Source organism: Chinchilla lanigera, unplaced genomic scaffold, assembly GCF_000276665.1.
Source record: "Chinchilla lanigera isolate Chin_1 unplaced genomic scaffold, ChiLan1.0 scaffold00067, whole genome shotgun sequence".
Lineage (NCBI taxonomy): Eukaryota > Metazoa > Chordata > Mammalia > Rodentia > Chinchillidae > Chinchilla > Chinchilla lanigera.
Window position 1 is genome coordinate 1,758,130 of NW_004955468.1, and position 22,067 is coordinate 1,780,196.

General features: G+C 36.0%; 1 protein-coding gene across 9 annotated transcripts in view; it reads left to right on the forward strand.

Moving 5' to 3' along the window:
- The first annotated feature begins 1,586 nt into the window (after positions 1-1,586).
- LOC102024546 (zinc finger protein 420) overlaps positions 1,587-22,067 on the forward strand; it is a 78,243-nt gene continuing 57,762 nt past the window's right edge. Inside the window, exons 1-5 of one of the 9 annotated variants that reach the window (XM_013522315.1) lie at positions 1,588-1,731; positions 3,163-3,213; positions 13,964-14,035; positions 15,631-15,716; positions 16,984-17,110. In XM_013522315.1, coding sequence (XP_013377769.1) covers positions 15,708-15,716; positions 16,984-17,110 — 136 coding nt within the window. In that variant the 5' untranslated portion in view covers positions 1,588-1,731; positions 3,163-3,213; positions 13,964-14,035; positions 15,631-15,707. Of the gene's footprint in view, positions 1,732-1,753; positions 1,837-1,861; positions 1,884-1,938; positions 2,007-3,162; positions 3,214-13,963; positions 14,036-15,630; positions 15,717-16,983; positions 17,111-22,067 lie in introns of those variants that run through there. The other 8 variants (XM_013522305.1, XM_013522308.1, XM_005399882.2 and 5 more) reach the window with 8 other exon arrangements.

Here is a 22,067-nt window from a genome sequence, read left to right on the forward strand (position 1 = left end):
TAGGAAAGAGAAAGAAATTGCTCAAAGGAAGGAACTACTGGGATGAGGGAAAAAAGAAAAGAGAAAGAAGGCAAAATATAAATAAATATATATATATATATATATATATATATGAATAGCTACGATGACTGTCTTGCTGATGTCTGATGGTGTATTGAAATGAACAGATAATGCTTACAATTGTATATGTTCTGATCGACCTTGCATGCTTGTGTCTGGTGGTCTGAGCAACTGATTTGAAGGTAACAATATGCAATGGAATTACAATGGTGAACTCCTACCATCTTGTTTAGTGAAACTCTGTATTATCTCTAATGTTTTATCAAAGAATTAATTTCTTATCCTCTTTAATGGTTTGAGCAATCTTTCATTCTTACAGCTGGTAATCTGAGCAATGTAATTGAGGATAGCCATATGTAATGTAACAACCACTCTTGATTCGTATTATTTTGTCTTGAGACCCTGTATCACTTTGAATGTTCTTGCTTTGATTTGTTTATGTTCGTGATACTGGTATGCTGCTACTGTTCTATTTTTTTTTTGTTTGTTTCTCATTTAGTACTCTCTTTAAAATTAAAAAAAAAAGAACATATACTTGCTTACTAGAAAAATCAGATCTCAAGTACTTTTTTGATAAACAGATTACTTTTCTCAAATTATCAAATTAGCATTCAAGTAAGAAATAACGTGTCCATCGTTTTTTCAATGACACACAGTCTCATTCGCCAGTTGAATTCGTACAGACAACCTAAAATACAAGCACAAGAAAAGCGCATTTATATATAACAGAAACCATCACCACCGGCTACCCAATTATGGACATAAAACCAAAACTACGTAGACCCTTCATAAACAAACCACTACAGCAGAGGTTTCTTACTGCCAGACAATCCAATCCATAGTTATTTCTACTCCCCGCTTCCCACTTCTTCCCCCGGGATTGAATCTAGGGACTTCAGCTATGTTACTGCCTTTTGTTTTGAGGCAGTCTCGCTAATTAGCCCAGGCTGGGCTTGAATTTGACATCCTACTGTCTCAGCCTCCCAGAATGCCAGGATTACAACCCCTCACCACCACGCCTGGCTTCTTTATACAGTCCCATTATCAAGCAGCTCCAAGCGCGAGTCACCTCACATCCAACAGCACGAAAAATTACACAGGCAGAAATACAACATGCACTCGGCCACTGAGAGACTTCCAGTCCTCCTGACACATGGTGATCATACACATACACACATACACCCCAGGATCTGGCGAGGCACATAGAAGGTCCCAGGTAAATCTGAGGTTCGCAGATCCGACTCTTTCACTACACCTGCCTAGGAACGGACCTCGCGCATCCTTCCTCAGGTCCCAGCCTTTCGAACTGAGCGCCCAACACATGCGCGCAGGGGTCGGCAGAAACTCCCAGTAGCCCCCGCGGCGCGGCACTACTGGCCAATGGTTCGCGTGGCCGAGTCCACGAACATGACAGAGGGTGAATGTACCGCGCCTGCTAGTTTCCTGGTATATCAGCTAACCTCTCTTCCTGGATTGGACTACATTTCCCAGAGGCACCACGTCCGGGATACCGCTTCATTTCCGTTTTTTCGCGAGAGTTGGGGTCTTCGCGTTGGGAGAGGGCCCGGTTCTGTGGAGTAGCTTGTTCGCTACCCTTTGGGCGGGTGAACCCGAAGTCAGGCTCGGAACCCGAGCGGCAGATCCTGCGCACTCAGCTGCGCTTCTGTTGAAGTAAGAGTGTGGGGACTGTCAGGGCGGAAACGCGCGGAGGGAGACTCCTGGGAGTGTGCGCCGCTGTCTCCTGCGGTTTTGTGTGAGAGCTGGAGCCTGCCTGACGTGGGTGACTGTGTGCTCAACCGGGTGTGTGGGACGGTGATTGGTGGGTGAGTTGTTTGTGACTCTGAGGGTGTTTGTGACCGTGTACTTATTTGACAGGAAATAGGCTTATTTCTATGATTGTGTGGGTTCCACGTGTTTGACGGAGGTTTGTGACTGACGGGCGAGAGGTCTGTTGTGACAGGGTGTTTGCATGTGTTTATGTCACTTTGAAGTTGTGTATGTACATGGTATTCTGTATAGAACGGGTTTGCTTGTGAAGTTGACGTGTGGCTGTTGAGACAGGTTGTGACTGTTCGTTTCCTTGTGTTTTTCTAGCTGGGTGACTGATTATAGGGGTGAGCCATGTGTGTAACTGTGATATTATTTGTGCCGTTTTCACGAATCTATGAAGAGAGTAAAAGCGTCGCTGTGAAAGGGTGTTTGCGGGGAGTTATGTGTGTCCTCAGCAAGCTGCTTGGATGTGTTTGTTTATTCCCTGTGTACAATTGGATTTATTTGTGACTAGGTGCTCTCAACGGTAACCTAACTGATGGTTATGACTCTGGCTAACTGTGGATATGTGAGTTTGTTTGACTTCGTGTGGAATTTATATACTTTATATTCTGTGGTCTTATGGAATTTATTGTGGTACAGAGGTAAAATTTTGTTTGGTATTTCCAAGGATTCATTATGAGGCTGGGTCTTTCTATGGATCATGGATCCTTTGTGCTTTTATGTTTGAGATCTTTAGGGCCAGACTTCTGTTTTGACCATTCACACATGGCCCGTACTGCTTCATTTCTGTATACATCCTCAGTTCACTTTAGAATTGTAGAATTGTTGCTGCTTCCCAGTGCTGTTACCTTACAGCCTTAAAGGAACTGAATGCAAAGAAGTGGCAGGAAGTAAGTCAGAAATTTAAGCCTCTGAGCGAAGAAAAGGAGTTATTTCCAAGCCACAAAACAGATCTTGAGAATTTTAGAGCTGATAGCACCTTCAAGACAGGCTACTTGGAAATGTAATGGGTTCCAGTAGAAGGAATATACTACTTGGAAAGGGAATGCTGTAGGGAGCCAATCACACTCTGTAGAACCTGTAACACTGCACTGCAGAGCTCTGTCTCCAGTGGACAGCTTTGAATCCAAAAATAAAATTTATCTCAAGGCAGCCTGACCATGGCCCTTTCTAATTAGAGAAGGTATAGGACTGTACTAGTCTCCTGACTTTGCTTATGTTAAATGAGAGGTATATTATGGGGATGAAGGAAAAGTTTGTGTTCTAATTAAAAGTATACCCCAAGAAAGGCTTAGTTACGTCGTTTTCATTTTCTTTTTCTGAGAGTAGAGCCCAGAGGAGGAAAGAATGGCTGTTGCATATTCAAAAGCAAAGTTCAAGGTAAGTAAATATTTTCTTTTTGTTTACTGAACTGCCTTTGTTTGTCAGGGTATTGTAATCTTTCTTTTTGAAATTTCCTAGATCTTGTTAGATGATAGAGGGACATAGTGACTTTTTGTAATGGAGAGCAAGAAAATCAAATGCAGTTGATTTTCACAAATGCTTTCCAATGGTGGTTTAATTTAGAAAGAATAGATTTGATATTCATGGATTTGAAAATATGTTCCAATACAACATTCTTTTTTAACTTTTTTGTTTTATTTTTTAGCTTCTGGTGAAGATTCTCAAATGTATACAAAACAATAACAAACCATTGTAGGCCTAGCTGAAAATATTAACACTCAACATTCTAGTTTCATTCTTCCTTCGATTCAAAATTCTTTCTGACTTGCTTTTTTGGTTTAGTCTTTGGCTCATGGAATGTTTTCTATATGTGTTATTTCATTTTTCAAATATTTTGAGAATCATCCCAAGATCTTTTGTTCCTGATTTCTAATTTATTCTATTGTGTTCAGAGAATACATTTTGTAAACTTGATTCCTTTGAAAATTGTTTTATAACATAAAATTTGGTGTATCTTAGTAAATGTTCTGTGTGCCTATAAAAAAACTATTATTGGCTGATGTTGGATGGAATGCTGTATAAATGTCAACTAGGTTTTGTTGATTTATTGTGTTGATTAAAGCTTACATACCTTTACTGATTTTCTGTTTGATTGGTTTTGTCTCTTTCTCCTTGTTGTCTCTATCAGTTTCTGCTTCATATATTTTGAAGCTTGATTATTGGGTACGTATGTGCTTTAGATTTATGTCCCAGTGGTAAATTGACCCCTTTATCCTTATAAAATTGTCTTCTTTTTTTAAGAAAAAAGAAACAAAAATGCAATAAACACATAAACCTAAGAACAGACTTCAAAAACATTATAGTAGGAGGGTAACAATGGTCAACACACTGCCACACTGTGCATTATTATCTTTAAATTAGTTACTCAGAATACAAGACATCAGCATTTAATTGTCTAGACAATATCAGCACAAACCTATCTTTTCAGAGGACTGAGATAAATTAGCAGCATACGTATCTTAACTATTTTTTATATATACATATATATTTTTTCTTGTTTCTTTTCCCTTCCTTCATTTTCCCATTCCCCTAAACCAGTTTCTCTTTCCTTTTGAAGTTTCTTCCCATTTTACAATACCTGTTGTACATTTTGGATTACATTTACTCTTTCAGCTTCTCACACTAGGGAGATAATACAATGTTCACCCATTTATATCTTGTTTGTATCTCGTTTATTTCTCTTATGAGTATGGTCTCAAGTTGCATCCATTTACCTATAAGTCCCCAGTTTATTCTTCTTTATGGCTGAGTAATACCCCATTATATAAAAAGACCACATATTTTATATCCATTCCACAGTTGATGGGCATTTGAGTTGTTTCCAAGATCTAGTTATTACAAATTGTGCTGCTGTAAACATGGTGCACATATATTGCTGTGGTCCAATGTTTTTAATGTTTTTGGGAAGATACCGAGGTAGGAATAGCTGGATCAAATGGGACCTCCAATCCTAGTTTTTTGAGGAATCTCCACACTGATTTCTACAGTGGTTGTACCAGTCTACACTCCTACCAACAGCCCCTCCAGCATTTGTTATTGGCTGAGTTCTTTATAATAGCCATTCTTTGGGGGTGAGATGGGATCTCAGTGTTGTTTTAATTTGCATCTCTTGAATGACCAATGATGTTGAATCTTTTTTCATATATTTATTTGTTGTTTGTATTGCTTCATCAGAAAAGTGTGTATTCATCTCAGATGCCCATTTTTGGATTCAGTCTTTAAATTTGGGAGGTCTGAGTTTTTTAGTTCTTTATACATTCTCCATAATAATCCTTTGTCTGAGGAACATCTGGTAAGCATTTTCTCCCACACTGTGGGTTGTCCCTTCTCTCTGTTAGTGGTTTTTCTTGCTGTGCAAAAACTTTTTAATAAGATGAGATCCCAATTGTTAATTCTTTGTGATAGTTCCTGTGCGATTGGGGTTTAATTCATAAAGTCTTTGCCTACACCAATGTCTTCAAGATTTCTACCTACTTTCTCTTCCAGTAGATTCAGAGTTTCTGCTTTAATATTTAGATCTTTGATCCATTTTGAGTTTAGTTTAGTGCATGGTGAAAGATATGGGTCTAATTGTAGTTTTTAACATGTGCAAAACCATTTTTTCGAGCACCATTTATTAAAGAGGCTATCTTTCTTCCAGTGTATGTGTTTGGCCCCTTTGTCAAATATAAGGCGGTTGAATATGTCTGGACTTATTTCTACATCTTCTAGTCTGTTCCATTGATCTTTGGGTCTGTTTTTTTTCCCCCAGTACCATGCTGTTTTTATCACAGTAGCTTTATAGTATAATTTCAAGTCAGGGATTGTGATGCCCCCTTCCTTGCCTTTGTTGCCCAGAATTGCCTCAGTTTTTCTAGGTCTCTTCCGGTTCTAAATCAATTTTAGGATTGTTTTCTGTGATTCTGAAGAGAAATGCTGTTGGAATTTTGATTGGAATTGCATTAAATCTGTACAACAGTTTTGGAAGTATGGACATTTTTAGTGTATTGGTTCTTCCTACTCATAAGCAAGGGATACATTTCCATTTTCTGATATCTGCTTCAGTCTCCTTTTTCAGAGTACTGTAGTTTTCAACATAGAGGTCTTTTACATCCTTTCTTAGATTGATCCCTAGGTATTTCACTTTTTTGGATGCTATTGTAAAAGGTGTTGTTTCCCTAATTTTGCTGTCAGTGAGTTTTTTATTTGTTTATAGGAAGGCTATTGATTTTTAAGTGTTGACCTTGTATCCAGCTACACTACTGAATTTGCTTATTAAATCTAGCATTTTTTTAAGTGGAATTTTTTTTGGTTTCTATGTAGAGTATTGTGTCATCTGCAAAGAGTGATAATTTCACTTTTTCCTTTCCTATCATTATTCCTTTTATTTTTTTCTCTTGTCTAATTACTCTGGCTAGTTTCCAGGACTATGTTGAGTAAGAGTGGAGATAGTAGACATCCTTGTCTTGTTTCTGATATTAGAGTGAAAGCTTTCAGTTTTTGTCCATTTAGTATGATGTTGGCTGTTGGTTTTTCAAAGATGGCTTTTAGCAGATTGAGATAAAGACCATCTATTCCATTTTTCTGTAAGGTTTTTATCATGAATGGATGCTGGACTTTGTCTAAGCATCTATAGAGACTTTTCATATGGTTATTGAGATAACCATATGATTTCTGTCCTTCGTTCTACTTATGTGATGTATTACACTTATTGATTTACATACGTTGACCCATCCTTGCATCCCTGGTATGAATTCCACTTGGTCATGATGTGTAATCTTCTTGATGATTTGTTCCATTCTCTTTGCTAGTATCTTATTAGGGAGACTGGCCTGTAGTTATCTTTCTTAGTTGCGTCCTCTACCAGTTTTGGTATCAGAGTAATGCTTGCTTCCAGGAATGAATTTGGGAGTATTGCTTCCCTATTAGTTTCATTAAAGAGTTTGGGAAGTAGGGGTGAAATGTATTGTATTCTAATAAGACACAAAATGCAGAAGAAATGGGCAGATTCCTAGATTCATACAAATTACCAAAGTTAAATCAAGAAGATATAAAAATCCTAAATAAAACAATATTAATCAGTGAAATCAAAGATGTAATTAAAAACCTACAAGAAAAGAAAAGCCCAGGCTCTGATGGATTCATTGCTGAATTCTATAAGAAATTTAGACAAGACTTAACACCAGTACTGCTCAAATTCTTTAATAAAATAGAAAGAGAGGCAATATCCCCAAAGTCATTCCTGGAAGCAAGCATTACCCTGATACCAAAACCAGAGAAGGACCCAACCAAGAAAGAGAACTACAGGCCAATCTCGCTAATGAACATAGATGCCAAAATCCTCAATAAGATACTCAATAAGGTGAATAGAGTGAAGCAAATCATCAAGAAGGGTGAAGTGATAATGGACCTTGCAGAAATCCCTTTTCATTCTTAATTGTGTGGATTTGAGTCTTTTATTTCTTTTTTTGATAAGATTAGATAAGGGTTTGTTTATTTTATTTAATCTTTCAAAGAACCAACTCTTTGATTCACTGATTTTTTGTTCTTTTTAGTCTCTATTGTTTTGATTTCTGCTCTGATCTTTATAACTCTTGTATGAGCCTTTGGCTTAGTCTGTTCTTTTTCTAGAGCTTTGAGGTTCAACAGTAAGTTGCTTATTTGTGCTTATTTTATTTTCCTGATATGGGTCTTCACTGCTATAAATTTCCCTCTTAACACTGCTTTCAGTGTGTCCCATAAGTTCTGGTACGTTGTATTTTTGTGTTATTTAATTGTAGAAACTGTCTAATTTCTTCTTTAATTTCATCTGTTATCCATTGGTTTTTCAAGAGGGTGCTATTTAATTTCCATATGTTTATGAAGTTCTTGTGGTTTATTTTGCCATTGATTTCCAATTTCATTGCACTATGGTTGGATAATATGCATGGGATAATTTCAGTTCCTTTGCATTTACTTAAGCATGTTCTATGGGTTAGTATGTGGTCTATTTTGGAAAAAGTCCCATGTGCAGCTGAGAAAAATGCATATTCTGATGCTGTGGGGTGGAACACTCTATAGACATCTACTGAGTCCATTTATTCAAAACTTTGATTCAGTTCTATTATTACTTTGTTGATTGTTTTGTCTAGTTGATCTTTTTGTGACAGTGGGGTATTAAAATCCCCAAATACAATTGTATTAGTGCTTATTTGATTCTTAATGCCCATTAATATTTGTTTTATATAGCTGGGTGCAGTGGTATTTGTTTCATATATATTTATGATTGTTATCTCTTCCTCTTGGATTGTTCCCTTAATAAGGATGTACTGACCTTCTTTATCTCTCTTAATCAGTTTTGGCTTCAAATTCACTTTGTCTGCAACAAGAATAGCTACTCCTGTTTTTGTCTGAGTTTCTGTTGCATGGAGTTTTATTTTCCATCCTTTGATTTTTAGCCTATGAATTTTTTTTTAATTAAATATATTTCTTGTACACGGCATGTTGTTGGATCATGCTTCTTAATCCATTCTGCCAGTCTGTGTCTCTTGATTGGTGAATTGAGGCCACTGACACTGATGGTTACAATTGATATGTACTGACTTATCCTTGTCATCTTATTTTCCTGTTGTTGTCTCCCCTTCCTTTCTTTTTCTCTCTCCCTCTGTTTACTTGTTTGCCTTGCCTGGTGAATTCCTTCTGTGAGGTTTATAGGGTTGTGGTCCTTGTTTTCTCTTTCTAGAATGTCCTTCAAAACATTTTGGAGTGCTGTTTTTGGTGGCCATACATTTCCTCAGCTGTTCTTTGTCATGGAAGTATCTTACTTCTCTGTTGGTTTTGAAAGATAATTTTGCAGGGTACATCAGTCTGGGTTGAAGGTTGTTTTCCTTTAGAGCTTGAAATATTTCACTCTAAGCTGTCCTTGATATGAGGGTTTGTGCTGAGAGATCAGCTGTGATTCTGATTGGCTTTCCTTTTTAGGTGACTTGTTCCTTTTCCCTAACAGCTTTTAATATTCTGTTTTTGTGTTGCATTTCTGGAATCTTGACTGTGATATGCCTGGCTGTAGATTTTATTTTGGTTATGGCCCATTGAAGCTCTATATGCCTCACTTAACTTTATGTCACATTCTTTTTCTCTACCCAGGGAAGTTTTCTGGCATGACATCTGTGAACATTTTTTTAAATATCATTTGTACTATCTTCTGCTTTCATTGACTCCAATTGTTCTTGTTATTCTTCTTCATATCATCTAGCAGCTGTTGTATTGATTTCACATGGTCTCTTGCTATTTTTAAGAAATATTTCTTTTCATAGTTGCTAGTTGCAAGACTATTTTCTATATCTGAGATTTATTTTGTCCTCACATTGACTTAATCTGCTGCAAATACTTTCAATAGAATTTTTATTCTGGATATCTGCTTGAATCTGCCTTATGGATTCTGTTTCTTTCCTATGTTGAGCATTCATGGTTTCCATAAATTTTTTCAGTTTGTCTATGTCCTTGTGTATATCTTCTCTAAAATCACTAAGCATGGTTTTCATTGTGGACACCATCTCTGCAGTTATCTGAGAGATTATTTCTGATTTGATTTTTTTCTAGAGTCTCATTCAGTTGCTCTGTTATTACTGCAGAGAGGCCAGGTGGGTGGTTTTCAGATTGACCCACCTCATTGACTGCCCCCTGGGTTTGCCTTTGGTGATGTTTGGGGTTGCATCTTAAGTATCCCCTAATTTTTTTTTTAGTTTAATTTCTGGGGTGATGTTTGTAATAGCTGTTTAGAATAATTATGTCACTTTTGGCTTTAGTGATACCAATAACAATAACATAAAACACAGCCTAGAAAGTGACAAACTAAAGTAAACATAAATTTGCCACCTTTAACCAGGAACTAGATTTGTGGTTATATAACAAAATCAAAAACAAACCAGAAAATTGTACACAGTATACAAGTCCTTAGTATGTCAGTTTTGCCCTAAGGTGTTAAAATTTTAAATGGGTTAGGGAGAAAATAAAGAAGTGGAAGAGAAAGAAGAGATTAAAAGGCTGGAGGACAAAGGAGGATCATACTAACTTGGAGAAGCTGGTGCAGAAGATTGGGAGGAGCAGTGGAAGAGATAAAAAGAGGAACTGAACAGCATGACACCCGCAAAGAGGCTAGACACCATGTTCACCCTCATATAAACAAAAGTTCAAACAATGAAAAAGAAAAGAAAGAATAAAAGAAAAAAGAGGAAAGGAAAAAAACTAGGAAAGAAAAAAATGAGAGTGAGAGAGGAAAACAAAAACGAACAACAACACCAATAAAACATCCACTTTCAGGTTTGTTTCAGGTTTGTTTCTGCTGTTGCTGGTAAACAAAATATGTAGATAGTGTTTGTATTGATTTATCCCAAAAAGCGCTGTCAGCATACGTTTCGCAAGCCTGAGCTCATCTTGAGCCACTAGACTGAGCTATCAGCTACTCTTAAGTTCTATAGGTCCATCTCCAAAATGGTTCCCTGCCAATAGCTCTCTCACACAGGAGAGCTGAGCCCTCCTTACCCACAGTATGTGCAGTCCTCCACGGCAGCCAGTGCAGTATTTCACATTTGCTGTTCCCTTCCACTCCTGCATCTCTCCTTAGAGGTCTCTGTGGTCGCCAGAACTTGCCACGTGTCAGTAGATTTGGATTGCTCCTTTTGCGCTGTGAGTCCCGTCTTGTTGGGTACCTCCTTCTTTATTGAAGTTTCTTTATTCTCTCTGTGGGTTTCAATTCACACCTCAGTTTTTTCCTGGGTCTGGTGGGGCTTGCCTCCCACCTCCTCAACCTCCCCATGTTTATATTGCAGCGTTTGGATGGCAGCACTTGGAGAGGTTCTTTCTCTTTTGCTTAGCTCGCTGCCATCTTGCCGTAATTCTCCTAAAATTGTCTTCTTTATCCCTGGTAGTATTCTTTTCTCTGAACATACATTTTCTCTGCCATTTAATGAAGCCACTTTAGCTTTTTTTCCCTTAGTATTAGGTATGTATATCTTTTTACACCCTTTTATTTCTAACCTATTTGTATTTTGATATTTCAAGTCCATTTCTTGAAGACAACATATAGTTGTTTTGTGTTTTTACCTAATTTGGTGATTTGGGTGTTTTAATTGGAGCATTTAGCATTTGTATTTAGTGTGATTATTGATATGGTTTGGTTCATATCTGTAGTGGATTGACAACTGGTGGTCAACTTATAACCCCAGCTGAACTGAGTAAGCATGGTGCTGGGTGTGGAAAGCTCACCTGAGGATTGTTGCCAGCAGCATAAGAGGCAAAACTGGAGAAGAAGAAGTAAGGCTGTTGGGAACTGAGGAAAGCTGTTGCGAGCTGGTAGAAGCTGTAAGGAGCTGTTGGTTCTTTTGGAGGAGCTCATCATGCTGGCTTTCCTGATGAACTTGGCTGTTTTTATCCTCTGAGGAGCTCAGGATCTTGTTGGCATTGAGAATGGCTTCCGTTCACTTTGGGGGAGCTCTGGTCCTCACTCTGAGCATCGCTTCCTGGCTCCGGAAGGGAAGATGGCACACTACTCAGTCTGCTGGAGAAGCTTGTCACATTGGCTTTCCTGATGAAAGCCCAGCTGTTCTGGTCATCGGAGGAGCTCAGGACCTCACTGTTTTTGAGGATAGCTGTGGGACCTTTCAGGGTAGCCCTAGCTTTTACTTTGCATGTTGCTTCCTGGCTCTTGTGTAGATCCCTCAGCCTGTTAGCACAGATCCTTCATCCCGACTTTCTAGCTTCTACCACTGACCTTTGGCCCTTTCTAGCATAGATTCATGAAACAGGCATGCATGAGACATTGTCATGAACTCTGGGCCTCCAGTTGGATTTGTGGAAGGCATTGTTACGGGCTCTAGGTCTTCAGCTGGACTCATGCAGGACATTATTGCGGGATCCAGGCCTCAGCTGGATTCTTGGTCTATAGTGTGTGAACAGATTTCCTGCACTCTCTCGTATATCATTCTTTGGGTGACTATTATAAATAATTGTATAAAATATGTGTCCTGTATTACATTGTTCCCCTTACAAAATAAGCACCAAACCAATACAATATCTGTTCTTTTGTTATTTGCTGTATATTTGCCTATTTTCTCTTTATTCTCTTTTCTATTTTACCTTCTTTTGTAGTTATTGAGAGATAAGGAATTTCAAAATTACAATACCCTTATTTTTACTAGCCATATGAATACAGAAAAATCATCAAGACTTCCTGCAACTGAATAGGATACATCCCCAGTAGGGATATATAATAAAATTATTTTTTTTACTGTCACCTAATGTCATATAGTTAAGCAACTTACTGAAGATACAGGCCACTTTATTTTGCTTTCCTCGTTTTGTTTTTTCTTGTTTTGTTTGGTTTTGTTCTGGTTATTTGGTGGTACTGAGTAACTCAAGGGCAGTGTACCATTGAGCTTGTATTTTGAGACAGGGTCTCACTAAGTTGCCCAGGCTAGCTGTGAATCTGGAAACTTTCTGCCTCAGCCTCCAAGTAGCTGGGATTACAGGCATGTGCTACTGTGCCACTTTTAAGTATTGTTTTCCTCCTATTCTGATTTAATTTTGTTTTAAAATTATGTAATACATTTACATATTTCCAAAATCAAAGTTACAGAATATGAATTCCAAATGTGTGTTCTGTCTATTCCTCCCTCTCTATCCTGCTTACTTCTTCCATTTATAGATAATTACACTATATATATATGTGCAACTTTTTCTTTTTCATGCATCTATATATTGCTAGAAATCCTCCAAGATCTTCCTCATTCTTTATTTTATAGCTGCATATTCTGTTGCTTAGGAGTAATAATTTATTCAGCCAGTCTTATCAACAGCTATTTTTTTCCAATATTTTCACATTACATGATGCAGCCATCAGTAATTGAATATATGATTTTTTTATTTGTGGAGTTTATCTTTGGGGAAGGTTTTTAGATGTGGCCTACTTTTAGTTTTTAAAATATTTTTGACATATGTTCTACTTGAATTCTGAGTAATGATAAAGTTGGTGCATTTCTTCACTTATTTCTTTCCCTATCTTTTCCTCTGTTCCTAATTTTTAGAAAATTGTCGGGGCTGGGGATTTAGCTCAGCGGCAAAGTGCCTGCCTGGCAAGCGCAAAGTCGTGAGTTCGGTTCCCGGTACTGGAGAAAAACCAAAAAAAAAAAAGAGAAAATTGTCTTAGAATTTATACTGTTAAATACTATTTTTCTCCCCTTCCCACTCTTCTCATTTATTTTATTGTGTTGGGGATAGAACCTAATTATTTTGGCATGTGAGGACTGTACTCTATCATTGAGCTGTAGCCCCAGCCTAAGAATCTAGTTTTTATAAAATTCCATGCCCTTGTTTATGATTTCAAAAAATTATTATTTGTTTTCTGATATCAGATATCTTAGTTACTTTCGCATTGCTGGAACGAAATACATGACAATCAAAAGTTAAAGTTGGAGAGGTTTACTCTGGTTCACAGTTGGTAGAGATTTTAGTCCATAGCTGTCTGGCTTTAAGGAAGGATTATATGGCAGAGGGATATGGTGGTGGCAGGAAACAGAGAGCAATCAAGAGAGAAGGGAGAGGGAGGTAATCTTCCAGGTCATGCCTCCAGTGACCCACCTCCTCTGGCCAGACTTCACCTCCCAACATCACATTTAGTTGTAAATTCATCAGTGCCCAAATGCAGTGACGAGTATCACATACCAGCCATGAGCCAGTCATCTCCCAAAAGCCCCACCTATGAGCATATGAGCCTTTGGAAGGACATCCAGATATAAACTGTAAAATATGTGTACTACATGTTGGTTAGCATAATTTAGAAAACATGAAAAGAAAGATCTGGCAATTTAACAGTTACTGAAAAACTGTCCTCTGGAATATCATTGTTCATATGTAGAATCTTTGGGTTTTTTTTAAACTTTTTATTTTTTAAGAGTAGGAAAATTTATTGGAGAAAATGAATAGGGAATAGGAATGGCTCTTGAGAGACAGGAGGGTTACTGAATGGTTTGCCCTCTTTGAAACTTCTTTATGAAAAAAATTAAAGTGTATACAAAAGTAAAAAATATAGTGCGATGCATCCCCATGTAATCTTCCCATCATCCTGCTTCAACAACTACCATTTTATGGCTAAACGTGTTTTTATCTGTAGTTCCACTCTTCCTGCTACCCCTTCAGAACAAAATGAAACAACCAACATGGATTATTTTGAAGAAAATTCCAGGTAATACAATTTCATCCATAAATATTTTATTACATATGTCTGAAAGACAAAACTTTTTAGTTAAAATATATAATCACTACTAAAAAGAAAAAACTCAATACTGTCTTAATGTCATGGAAAAGCTGATCAGTGTTCAGATTTCTCCATTGCCCATAAATATTTTTACATTTTATTAGGATCAAAAATCAATGTCTATTTATTATAATAGTGTAATATTTTTCTTAATTTTTTAAATCTCTAAGTTCTTCCACTTTTTTTATAGTTTTTTGTTCTAGAAAGTGTTCCTTTGTAGAGTTACCAATATTCTGAATTTTGTTAATAGTTTAGATCTGGTGTCTTTAAATGTTGTTCCACCCCTGCATTTTTTATAAACAATTGTGTAATTATTATAGAGGTTTGACCAGGTTCAGGTTTTTGTTTGTTTTGCACTCGTCCTTTGTAGATGGTGACAGGTACTTCTGTCATGTGGTGTGCTACAGATTGCTTGGTCGCTTGCCTGCTTGCTTTCCTTCCTCCTTCTTTCCTTCCTTTTTTTTCTTTTTTGAGACAGGACCTTACTATGTATTTCAGGCTGGCCTTGAACTCATTTATGTAAGCTGGGCTGGCCTCACACTCACAATAGTCCTGCTTCAGCCTCCCTCGAACTAGAATTATAAATGTGTACTTTCATGCCAACTTGTTTCTTTTCTTAGATGAACTGTTAGTAGCCATTTATATCTTTATTTCATGCTGGGTTATTTTAGATTACAAAATTATGTTCTTACTTTTGTCATTTCTTCTGCATTTATTATCAGGGATAATTTTATAAAGAGAACCATGCTTCCTTTAAATCAAATTAAGTTGTAAACCACTTTTTTTCAGGTGGGATCCTAAATCAATGGTCTTTTATTTCCTTTTCCTTCTAATACAGTATAAATATTTAAAACTATAAACCTTCCTGTAAATGTTGCTTTTGTTGCAGGCTACAGCATTTGTTACCATAAGTCATTTGATTTGACATACTTTCAAATATGTTTTATGATTTCTTTTGGACTGTAACTTAATGTAGAAGTGTTTACTTTTCAAATATTGGGGATTTTTCTGGACCCCTTACTGTTACTATTTCCTAATTTAATATCATGTGCTAAAGAATAAAGAATATATTCTGCATGATTCCATTTTTAAGTATTTATTGCTGTAAATTTTGTGGCCCAACACCTGATTTATTTTGGTGACTTTTCTTTGTATCTTGAAAAAAAAGTGTGTTTTATAGTTGATGAAGAGTGGCACCTGTTAAATCTCTGTATGTAAGCTCTTAGACTCCACTGAAGGCAATCACAGCAGGGCTGGCAGGGGAAAATGTTTTCTCCATCATACATATGGGATGTATTATAGTCTACAAAGGAAGTTGAAAGCAAGGATTCAGGTCCCTTTGGCCAGTTGTACTTTTAAGCATGTCTGCGCTTCTAGCTCAGGCATCTCCATTAGGCACCACTGCCAAGACAGGGAGTGGGGACAAGAGACAGGAAGAGACAAACAACAAAGATAATTTCAGTTTAATCATTTGGAGGGTTGCAAAAAAACCTGGTCTCATGGTTCTGTTTTCTCCTCCCCAGTTCTGCCTTTTCCAGGCTCTCTCCTTCTGTAAGATAGGAACCCAGAAGACTGATCACTTTTTGCAGCTCTAGAAACCATGTTTCAGGTGAACCATTTTGTTTTAGTTGCTTTTTTACAAGGCATGTGTATGTTAACATTGCTTATTCCTAAAACTTCCTAACTTCATGCTTTCTATTTTGTTCCATTCTTGTAAGTAACAGTGTCTTCCATAATTGCGTCTATCTAATGAAACTATATTTATGTACTTATGCAACATCTTTAACTAGGGGCACTAATGTAACAAAAGTAAATTTCTCTGATTTTATAAGATAGAGAAAGATAATAAATGACACCACATATGATAAATCTTTGAATTTCTCTTAAAACCCAGATTTGCCAGTTGGACAAGATAAGAATTGATCTTGACTGGGTTTCATCTCAGCATCTCACAAGAACTCACGTTTTATAAGCTTTTAATGTTACAGACACAACACAAAGACAAACTGAATACAGAGAATGAAGTGTCTTCCCTAGGAATACGCAATTGATTAATACCAGTAATTGGGTCATTTGAAGTTCTGCATATACTGATCTTGAATGTGTGCATTTGAGTTGTTTTCTACTTTTCTGTTGCTTAGAATGAGAAAAAAGTACATTTAGGAGTGACATATGATAATGAAAAACATCATCATTCACCTGCATAACTTGTTGAGAATTATAAATCTAAAAAATATTAGAAACGAAGAAATACTTATGAGTTTATATAACCTAAAAATTTCAAATATAAGTACTTATTAATTCAGATATATTCAGCATATGGAGCTATTCTGTAGCCTGTAAGAAAGATTAATTAAATTACTGATGACACAGAAAAATGTTTATGATGTAATACTGTGAAATAATGATGAAAATAGATGATAATAAGTTCTTTAATACTGTACAGATCTTATGAGATTTTACAGAAACATTTCTCAATGATTTTTTTCTATTCCTTAAATAGAAAAGAAGAAAAACATAAATGTTTATTGAGAATTTATGATATACAACTTATGTATTTTATAATGTTCTTACATATGCCATTTCTTTTAATTGGGGCATTGCATTTACTTTGTTCATTCCTAGGCTTATCTGTATACTGAGATGTTTGATGTATGAAAAATATCTATAGCAACAGTGTTAGGAACATGTTAGCACTTTATAATCACCAATTTCCTTACTGTCTCCCCATGTGAGAAGCTTACCAGTTCGTTTGCTCCATAGCCTTCTCTCTGTAGCCTCTGTAGCCTCCTGTGTAGCCTCTGCTTTTCCCTTGATTTCACCCTCCATTGAAAAAATATTTTTTTCTCCCACTTCTATTATGTTTCTTGTCTTAGAGATCAGTGATGTTCAGGGATATTGCCGTTGACTTCTCGCAGGAAGAGTGGGAGTGCCTGGACCCTACTCAAAGGGATTTGTATAGAAACGTAATGTTGGAGAACTATAGTAATTTGGTGTCACTAGGTAAGGCTCTCTGACCCTTGTATCTCAGGATCTAATTTTGGAATGGCTGCTTTCTCTGCTATTACTTCAAAGTTACTTTTATTTTTCTTTTCTTTTTCCTTTTTTTTTTTTTTTTTTTTTTTGTACTGGGAATCAAACTCAGGACCTTGTGCTTGCCAGGCAGATGCTGTGCCACTGAGCTATATCCCTGGTCCCCAAAGTTACTTTTAAAGTAAATCATATTTATTATTCTTAAATGAATAGTTTGACATTACTGGAAAGTAGGCATAGATAAGGCACTTTCATCATCTTTATCCTTCAAAAGGCTTTCACACTACCTATGATACTTGTCTTTCTACTAGCTTCCTTAATTACTATGGAATTAGATTTGAATTCTAGAACACTTGCAACCTGTCAGAAAAAAAACAGGCTATATGTAGTTATACTTTAGATTGCTCAAGAGAGTCCTAAATAACTCACAGGCCCAGTCACAAATTTAAAAAAGCCAGGTGTGGTGGTGCACACCTCTAATCCCAGCACTTGAGAGGCTGAGGCAAGAGGATTGATGAGTGAGGCCAGCCTGGGCTACAAAGTGAGCTCAAGGCCAGCCTGAACTACACAGTGAGACCCTGTCTCAAAAAGACAAAACAAAACAAAAAATAAATTTAAAAAATTAAATGTGGAAATATGTAGTTTTTTTCTGTTTGAAGGAGTTTATATCCTTTTTATAGTGACAGAGTATATTTTACTAACAACTCAAGTGAATACAATCCATCACTTAAACATACTCTTGTCCATGTATTTAGTAGTTGAATGTAACATATTAAGAACTTTGCATTCTACAGTAAATGAATATACTGGAATCACCTTTTATTAGAAAATGAATTGGGAAAAATCTGCAATTATCTAAGAAAGTTTATTGTTTTTCAAGTAGCATTTTAAGGATAGATAAGTAGCATATTAAAGGATAGATCCTGTATCAGTTAAAATTTTAATCAGTGATTTACCCACCTAGATTATCACTTTACTTCTTGAGCTTCTCAGGTAACTGGAATGTAACTGTGTCTTCCTCTTCCCCCGACGGGCCTAAATTGTATGGGAAAAACACTGTGTGAGAAGAAAATCTTTGAAGCTGGGCGTGGTGGCGCACGCCTGTAATTCCAGCACTTGGGAGGCTGAGGCAGGAGGATCTTTGCGAGTTTGAGACCAGCCTGAGCTACAAAGTGAGCTCAAGGCCAGCCTGAATTGCATGGCGAGACCCTGTCTCAAAAAGACAAAATAAGAAGAAGAAGAAGAAAAGCTTTTCAGTTTGATCTCCATAAGGAATCCCATCTAATCTATACTTTTTTTTCTTGGTAGTTTTTTATTATATAATATTACCACTTTCAAAGGAGTGGGGGTGGCTCTTCGCTTCCCCAGTGACAAATCTTTTATGCAAACTTGAGAGTAAGTTCCTTTCTAGATTTTTAAAAATTTAGACCATCATTGTCTCTATTCTTGAAAATGTGACCATTTAGTCAGAACCTACTTATTGAGAGTCTATTCTATGCCAAGGGGTATCCTAGGCTTTGGGGAAATATACATCTAGACATATTTGTACTTTGCTGAAATTTGCATTCTTGTGAAAGAATTACAAGATAAATCAGGAAACAAATATAAATAAATAAAACAATAGCCAGTTGTAGGTAGCATGAATAAAGTGAAGTTTGTCAAGCAAATAATAATGTGGAATGAAAGTGACCTACTTTTTGGATGGGCAGAATTTGAAAAAGCTAAGAAGGTAATGTTTAAAGAAAGACTAAAGTAAGAATATGAATAAAACCAGTATCTGGGGAACAGTATCCTAAAAGATGTAGTAGTTACTATAAATGCCTAGGATAGAGTATTTAGTTTTTCATAGGAGGCACAGAGAAATTATGTCTTGAAAAAAATAAATAAGGAATAAAAACAGTTAAGCAATTTTTTAAAAGCTGAAATTTTATTCTATAAGGCAGTGGTGGCAAACCTATGGCACACACGTTATTGTGTTTTTCTTAAGACAAAAGATGTTAATGTAGAGTTGCTTGTTCTAAACTAAAACCTCAGTATTTAGGTTTAATTGGCACTTTGTAATAAATAAGTAGGTTTTGAGTTGCAGTTTGGCATTCAACCTCTAAAAGGTTTGCCATCACTGTTCCTAAAGTGATACCCTCTTACTCCTGGCTGAAGGACATGTCTTCTCTGGAAGAAAGTAAGAGGCTTTTTTAGAATTATCACAAGTTAGCATCAACAAAAGGTGAGCTCACCCTGAAGAAACAAGTCATAGATAAGTGATAGATAATAGCAAAAACAAAACCAAGAAAACCTCCCACATTGAAATTATTAGATATAAACTACTGGTGCAGTTTTTATTGATAACAATAACCCACAACCTGGGGACCAACTCACTGGTGCAATTTTTAAAGAAAAATTCAAATCATAAAAACAACAAGAAATGAGAGACACTCATAAGAGATTTGGAAGAGAACCAGATTATTTTAAGGATGGTATTTAGTTCTTTTTAAAATAGTCATTAAAAGATTGATAAATTTGAGTACATGAAAATTTTTATCAAGCAATATTATAAAGACAAGCCATAAATTGGATGAAGTGCTTGCAGTGCATATAGGCAGTGATGAAATTAGTATCCAGAACATAAAGAGCTGAGTTCGGTTCCTGGTACCGGAGAAAAACCAAAAAAAACTAAAAAAAAAAAAAAACAAAACAAAAAAAAACAGAACATAAAGAGCTTCTACAAGAAAAAGATAATTGTTTTGAAAAATTCCATAAAATGTATTTATAGGCAGTTCAAACAAATGGAAGTAGCCCATAAGCATAGAAAAAAGTGATCAATCTCATTAGCAATCAGAAATGCAAATTAAAATCACAGTGAGGTAGTATTTTACATATTGTAGACTAGCAGAAATTAAGAAGTCTGACAGTGACCAAGAGATGGAGGGAGAGGAGAAGGAGAAGTGAAAGGGGATATAAAAAGAATTAAGGTGTGTTAAGGACAGGTACCAACTCCCCATGATGAATGTAATCATTATGTACTATAAACATGTACTAATAAAAAATTTTAAAAAATAAGTCTGACAGTGCCAACCATTTATAATGTTTAAAGACAGAAAGGCTTTATAACCCATTATTCAAAATAACCAAAAATGTGAAACAATCCAGGTATCCATCATCTGATGAGTAGATAAATAAAATTTGGTATATCCTAACAATGGACTATTATTAAGCAATAAAAAACCAAAGCTCTGATACATGTATGCATCAACATGAACCTTAAAAACATGCTAAATGGAAGAAGCCAGGCAAAATGCCACATATTGTATAATGTGTAGGATATTATTCTTTAAAGATGTCTTCATCAACTTGTAGATAAAAAATGAAATAACCTTTCTGCTATTTCTGGTGAATGTAACTGTTTTGTGGTTATTTCTCCTTGTTAGGTTACTTAAATCATTGTCATGATTGATTGTATAGCTTAACTACATAATTAATGTAACAAAGACTAAAAATAGTTTGCTGTCCCTCAGAACAATACAGAGGATTTTAAGCTGGCCATAGTGGTACATGTCTGTAATCCCAGCACTTGGGAGGCTGATACAGGAGGGTCACCACAGATTTGAGGCCAGCCAGACTACAAAGTGAGTTCAAGGTCAGCCTGGACTACCTAGAGAGACCCTGTCTCAAAAAACCAGAAAAAAAAAAAAAAAAACTCAGAATGCTTTAACTTTTGATTTCTTTCATTTCATATAATACTGTTGTCTAGTATTTTAGTCCTGTTCTCTTTTTAAACTTCTAAAATTGGTATTGCTTTTTTTTAACAGTGTTTACTTGTGGATTTAATAACATGATTATTCTTTTATTCATACATTATTTCTGTTTCGTCATATCTTCCTTCCGGGATCATTTTGATAGAATACATCAGTGAAGGCTTATTGTTAATGTTCTAGGGCTTTATTCCTATTGTTGTGAAATAATTTGCTTTACCACTATTCTTGCCTAATGATTTAAATATAAAATTCTGTACTGACAATTATTTTTTTCTCAGTCTTCGGAAGATACTATCCACTGTCTTCTAGCCTCTGTTGCTTTTGAGAAGTCGGCCATCTTTCATTGTTCTTTTTGTAAGCAATTGGTGTTTTCTCTGGCTGTAAGATCTCTTTTTAAGATTTTTATTGATTACATTGTTTCATTCCTAGAAATTTAATATTCTTCCCATCTCCCAGATCTTTTAAAACTTATCCTTTCTGCTTTTTATTTCATATTTTCATGTACTTGAAGCATTTATATTGTGCCATTTAACAATTATAGTTTCTGTGGAGGAAGTTTTTGCATTGATGTTTCTTGCCTGCGTGGGACCTCTTATATAATGGTGAAGTATCCATAGCATTTTTTTCTTTTTTGCTGAAAATCTAGACCAAGACTGAAATGTTCCTTATCATTTTCCTTTCAAGTCAGGTTGATTCTGTTTTTTCCTTTCTCTGAACTGTAAGTCTTAGATAGTCCCACTTTTATATAGAAATTTATTTCTAGATCCTGTTCTTTTGTGGGCTCAAGGAATTATTTCTTTGAGTTTTTCAGACTGTTAAGATGCAAATTTTTAGGGCAATGAATGTCAGCAAATGTCCTGAAGGTGGCTGTAACTTCAGAGCACATTTACCTCTCCATTTTCTGATTCTCAGTCATTGTGGTGCCTCTGGGTCCTCTTCACTTTCTTTTAAGCTTCTTGTACTTTTAAAAGGATGATAACCACATTTTCTTTAGCATTTATTATTGTTTTTCAAGAAATCTGATACACTGTTTAAATACTACCAGTACTCAATCTTCCTATTTTTGAATGTGCTAAATCTGCTTTTCTTTTTATGTCCTCTCAGAAGTTTCATCTTTCCTTAAAAATTCTTGCACATTTATTTTTATTTTTATTTTTATTTTAAAGAGAATAGTA